Consider the following 6032-nt stretch of genomic DNA (forward strand, 5'->3'; position numbering starts at 1 on the left):
CTATTGGTCTTATTTTTGCTCATTTAGCTTTTAATATCTTAGTGACCATAGATTTGAATGAATTTTAATGATGATTTCCATATTAATGATTATTAATTTTAGTTATTGAGGAATTGTGAAGATCAAAATTTTCAATGTTGTTGTGCTTTGTTATTGTTACAATCAAATTATTATTGTATCTTCCTATATTTTGTTATTAGCAATTATTAATGTTGTTATATTTTGTTATTTTTAATTAAATTAAATTATTTTAATAAAACCGTTTTCATTCCGAGTTAATCTCGATCTGATTTATTGACACTACCTCAACTAATTTATGGTCCGATCCAGTTTTTTGTCCCTCGTTAGCACTTGAAATTTTTTTAAAAAAATTATATTAAGACGAAAAGTATGTCTTTATATATATATATATGTATATATATTTTGTTTTGCCCTAACGTTGATAGTACGTTTGTGTGCGTGCTTGTTTTTATACGCATATATATGTGTGTGTGTAAAGAAAAGGCCAAACTAAATCATCGATCTAGCCTGAAAGTAGACATTTATGAATTAAAAGGACCTTAGATATAGATAGGCTTCAACAGTTTCATGCACATTCTAATTAATGTACACCCTTCTATTTTTGTTTCTTCATCTGGGTGACTCTATAAAATGACGTCAATATACATATGAGGCATCTAATATTTTCCTGGGAGTCCTTAGAATTACCAACCAACCTCTAATTTATAAGACAATGGACTGCCCCATCAAAACTTTCATGGTCAATATCGGACAATCATCTCCAAAAATGGAGGAACAAAGAGATTATTACAGTACTAACTAGCAGCAGATGTATTATGCGTCGGAACCTTCAATCTTTGCTTTGGTTGAATCTCCTTGCGGATCAAAAATCAGTGTCAGCTGGAACTACCTTCAATAATTTGCCAAGTTCATAAGACTTGAAGTCCTTCCCGTAACATAAACTTAGATCCAATGCTGTTTTCCCATCCTAAAACACAATCATTCAATCAAATTACTCAAAGGAGAAAGTAGAAGTCAATGAATCAGTTCAAGCCAAATCTGTATAATCCAGAAAAAAAAATACATAGTACTCCTTGGATGTTTAATATAATACAAGACCCGATTGTTGAGTTGATTTTGGTCCCACATATAAGGCTTATTTTTCATATTTATCAATTTTCTTAAATTACACTTATTGATATTCCGTCAACCATAATCAAATAGGAGAAAAAAAGAGGATATTAAGAAAGATAATTATGGTGTTTTACGAAAAACATGTCATATTTCTTATAATTAGCTAATTTACCTAACTTTGTTAATTACGAAAAACATGTCATATTTCTTATAATTAGCTAATTTACCTAACTTTCTTAATCTAATTAAATTAGTTAAATAGGTCTGTCCCAGGAGGAGTAGTATATACATGAAAGATTAAAAAGAAAATGATGAGTCATAAGCGTAAGTTTCACATACAGCTACTTTCTTTTGTACCACTATTTCTATTTGGATATATGAATCTATGAATCTAAACAGTTCAATCACGAATCAGTTCTCAGGATACTCTTTTAGCGACAGAGTTCATTTCAGGTTTCTCATAGACAGTGACGAAATGAAGATTTACATAGGAAAGGGAGCAGCTGACATCACCAAATTGTAAAATAAAATAAATCAAAATATCCTCACTTTAGAACTCATGCACAACCTACATATAACATTTTAAAGTTATATATGTATGTGTATATATTTGATAAATCTATCAGAATTAAATTGAGAAAACGTATCAATTTCTATATACTAAAACCAAATTTCATAATTGCAGCAAATAATATTAATACCATGGTTTTAGAGCAGAATCTCACCAATCTGTAACGATCTGTATTTGTATCTAGTATGGATACAAATACAGGCATGCCAGCAAAAGTGATAATGCCTTAGTACTCTATAATGCAGAAGTTAATAAATAGTCCAAAGAGCCCATAACGAACAGGAATTCAAAACACAAAGGAAGCGATGGACCAACAAGAACCTCCAACACTGAATAATGCTAAGAATAAATCTAAATGGTAGAAAATACAAACGGATTTGTAGCAGGTCTGAACCATAAGAACAGCTTCAGCGGAATGTAAAACAAAGTTACCTTGTTTCTCCGTGTCTTATCCGCACCATTGACTAACAAAATTTTTGCAATATCTCTATTTCTGCTTTGGATAGCAATGTGCAACGGAGTCCATCCTTCCTAAAAATTCAGTCATACACAATGAGTAGACATGAAAAATATCTCTATGAACAAAAAAATAATCTCTCTTTTAATAAAGACTCACATTATCTGCAACGTTGACGTCAACCTTATATTTGATCAATAACTTTACAGTTTGCTTGGCACCAACTTGAACTGCATAATGAAGAGGGGTAGCACCATCCTACTACAGCAATGACTATATGAATACCAATGCTCTTTGAAAAGCAGTCAGCAGCTTTGGAAGCTATGTCAAGATGTACCCTTACCTTGTCCTTGACATGAGGACTTGCACCTTTCCGTAAAAGATGGCTTATTACAGCTTCTTTCTTTCCTATGATAGCTATATGAAGTGCAGTGAGACCTTCCTGCTTGATCAAATAAGCTAAATCAAATCTATGCAAACACTGTTGTACACCATCACACATTTGTAAACCAAAATATGAAGAAGCACACCTTATTCTTAAGATCAATACCAACACCACTCTCAAGCAGTTGATCCATACATTTTATCTGTGTTGATAGCGCTAAAGTGTGCAGTGGGCTCCATTTTTCCTAGAGAATGGAGATAAGGGAGCTAAGTGACCCAAAAAGCAGTTTTCAACACACAGCTTTCTTAAACAAAAGAAACTTGGATAAATCTATTGATGCTTAAAATGCAGCAAGTAGTATGTAGGCCTTCAAATGTGTGTTCTGCGTATAGTTTTCCAACTATAACGACAGATTAGAAGTTCAAGTCAGTGCGAATAAGCATGGTTTCTGACATACTGTTGAAATTTTTTCCAAGTTTGGAGTAACATTCTGTTGCAAGACTGCTCTTTCTTCAGGCTCTAAAAGCTGTTCAACCTCTGCAAGGATGAAAATGTACGGTTTTAGAGATAGAAAATTGTCTAGGGGAAAAATATATGCTACTCGTCAGCCTTCTTTAATCATTTTCCTTTAATTGAGAACTTCCATAATCTGGAGCTTCTTTGCTTACACCACAATATATTGAAAGCATGAAGTCCAAGTCTGACAGCAAAAGAGATAAGGTTTAAAAACAAAATGAAAACAATGAAAAACATAGGAATAGAAAAAGTGCCTTTTTTAAAATCCTCCTCACAGTTGTCCACTGAACTAACACCATTAACAGCTGACGACGTTATCTCTTCCTCTTCCCAATCACTTTCAAAGCCATAGTTCTCGTCTTCTGTTTGCTCATCTTCTTCTTCATCATACTCACTGCCGCTGCCATCATCAGGTTCTTCCCAAGTTCCTTGTTGCGCCTGAAAATCTGTCAATCCTTGTCTAGATTTAAGTACCCCAGAAATCCCGAGCCTCCTGATTTTACAATGGTTATCAGAAACAGAGAGATAGCACCTCCCTTGGCTTCGACTACACATAAAACCAGTGCCACTTATGATGGTAACATAAGATTTGGTGCTTGCAGGAGACAACGGAATGGGTCGATTACTAAAAACAGATGCTGATGACCAATAACTCATCTCTGCATCTCCCTGAAAAGAACTAAAGAATAAAAACCTGGAAATTACATATTCTTGTCAGTTGAAACTCTTAAATATCATATCTATGAACACTTAGGCACAGTTTAATGTGAAGGAATTCAAGGAACATAACAGGAGAGGGAGTTGGGATCACCAAATTAGTCTGATTGGCACACATAAAAGGGCTTTCTGGGGAACCCATTAAAGGAATATATGGAGCCTTCAAGCTCATGCATTATCAGAACCCATTTAAGAAAAACCCCATCTAGATGCTGCAAAACCCATTACCATTTATACAACCCCTACAGGAAATACAGAAGTGGGGAAATAAGGACAGAGCCATTCGTTGCTTCAAGCCTTACAAGAAAAAATCTCTAACCTCAAGAGAACTTACTGAAATCAAGCCCCAGGTTTCAGCAATAGAAACCTTCAAGGAACGGTCAGCAAATTCCTCACTGATGTCAGAACTGGCTGGCCACCACAAATGGAATGGGGATAATGGAGATCTTACCAGCCGGAGATGAAAAAGAGAGGGTTGAAGCAGTGAGGGTAAAGTGCTTCTACCAAGGTGCTGGTTTGGGTGGAGCTGAACCCTTGCAACCTCGAAGTAGGACTCTACACAGGCAGGGAAAGGGCCCCCTACCCAATACCCAGTTTGAAGGATAAACGGGATGCATTTTGCAACTTGTTGCCTAGCCCCGCCTGTGAAAAGTCCAAGTCATTTCAAGATGGACAGGTGTACCCACATGGTGATGCCCTATATGTGACTTCTCATCTCTGTCCTAATTCTCTCTACAAAAGCTGGTTTATGAGGATAGTTGGGTAACCTTCACCTAGGGGTCTCAACTTAATTTTGGGAGATTGAATTTGTGAAAAAGGAATGTATTTTAGGCTGACAAACAAAGAGCATAATGTTGACATCTTAACAAAATAAGAGCGCAAAACCAGCTTGTCCTCAAACTCTGAATTTGAACAAGTTTAATGGCAGCAAGAGCTGAAGAGATCTGAGATTTTCAACTTGTAGAGCTTGCGATTGAGGGCATACAAAATGTCATGCTCGAGAGTGTACTTGGGAATTATTTTGGCCATAGGTGCTTTCTTATAATGGCATTTTTGAATCAATAGATCACTTGAACGATGCAGATGGGACCAGCATAGCATGAGAGTCATTTTCCCTCCTCCAAACGAGAGGTTCCATTCCCCAGGAGGCACGTACACATTGGACATGTTACCGAAAATGACCAAGATATATGCAATAAGTAAAAATCAGAAAATAGAAGCGATTTGGCCGTTTAGCATTATATGAGCACACCACACTAGAGATTATCTGCTGGACCTTAATCATTTCTCACTTTAACTACATTTTAAAATGTCATGTCAATAATTAAGCATATAACGGTTCGACAAAAGGCCGCCCGAGAGCAGCTGGAGATGCTAATTGTAACCGATGAGAGCCACAAAAGGCAAGGGAAAACACATCGCACGGGCAAAACGAGAGGTGAAGATAAACCAATTGTTCAACCAGTAGACTTGACTAGGAAAGAAGAAGAGAGCATTTTAGAATCAAGTCGGCCGAAGTGTGAGAAACAAATATACCTAATAAAGCTTCAGCTCGTCCATAGCGATATTGTTGGCGGCGGTGGCTAACAGAGAAACGTGGGACGGTGGTTCGGAATTAAAAACGAAGGAGGCAGCGGCCGGAGCAGCAGGTAAAAAGGAGAGGCAGATACAAATTGGAAGTGAGGAATGAGAGCGAGACTGAGAGGGGTTCCCTGCTAAGAACGGCAACGGCCTGCGATAACGATAAGGAGTTAAAGACGTTCCCCCGACCTCGAGGCATTCTCAGAGTACAGGGTCGGATAAGAGCTTTGCAATTAATTGAGGTTTTGTTTGGAACTTATGAGCTGTTTTTTTAATAATAATTTACGAAATACAAAATCAGAGAATTTTATTTCGTTTTATTTAAAAGTATTTATAATCTCTAAATTTTTTTCTTTTGAATTTTAACATTTATGATTTTTTCCTAAATTATTTTATATAATTTATAAAACTAAATTAATTTATATAATTTAGAAACTAATATAATATTATATAAGGATATTTTAAAAACACCATCATATTATTTGTTATAGTTAAATAATTTATTGAAGTTCTTCCATCTATTTAAATTAAGTAAATAACTTTTATATTAAAGATAAAAAAAAAAACTCTCATTACCAGAGTTCTCCATGTCAGCAAGATACTAGAAAGATAATAAAACATCAAATTATATAAAAAGAATTAGAAAATTTTCACTCAAAAAGGAATTACAA

The 6032-nt window shown here is 35.4% G+C and overlaps 1 protein-coding gene across 1 annotated transcript; it reads right to left on the reverse strand.

Annotated features, from left to right (window-relative positions):
• Nucleotides 1-571: 571 nt before the first annotated feature.
• LOC114755979 (ankyrin repeat domain-containing protein EMB506, chloroplastic-like) lies at nt 572-5327 on the reverse strand. Its single transcript, XM_028944887.1, has 8 exons — nt 5317-5327; nt 3318-3757; nt 3005-3084; nt 2693-2791; nt 2506-2604; nt 2322-2420; nt 2138-2236; nt 572-988 (listed from the first exon to the last, which is right to left on the reverse strand). Exons 2-8 carry the CDS (start codon nt 3718-3720, stop codon nt 884-886), a joined length of 984 nt encoding a protein of 327 aa, XP_028800720.1. The 5' UTR covers nt 3721-3757; nt 5317-5327; the 3' UTR covers nt 572-883.
• Between the last annotated feature and the right edge of the window lie 705 nt (nt 5328-6032).

This window comes from Neltuma alba, unplaced genomic scaffold, assembly GCF_004799145.2.
Source record: "Neltuma alba isolate B1F8T4 unplaced genomic scaffold, ASM479914v2 tig00010367_pilon, whole genome shotgun sequence".
Taxonomy (NCBI): Eukaryota; Viridiplantae; Streptophyta; class Magnoliopsida; order Fabales; family Fabaceae; genus Neltuma; species Neltuma alba.

What these genes read in the sequence shown, in the direction of transcription:
- LOC114755979 (XM_028944887.1), bottom strand. Translation starts at nt 3,720, where the DNA reads ATGAGTTATTGGTCATCAGCATCTGTTTTTAGTAATCGACCCATTCCG. An exon ending in TGAGGAGGATTTTAAAAAAG is followed by an intron (nt 3,085 to 3,317) that starts GCACTTTTTCTA and finishes TCATCCTTGCAG; the next exon opens with AGGTTGAACAGCTTTTAGAG. An exon ending in ACTTGGAAAAAATTTCAACA is followed by an intron (nt 2,792 to 3,004) that starts GTATGTCAGAAA and finishes TCCATTCTCTAG; the next exon opens with GAAAAATGGAGCCCACTGCA.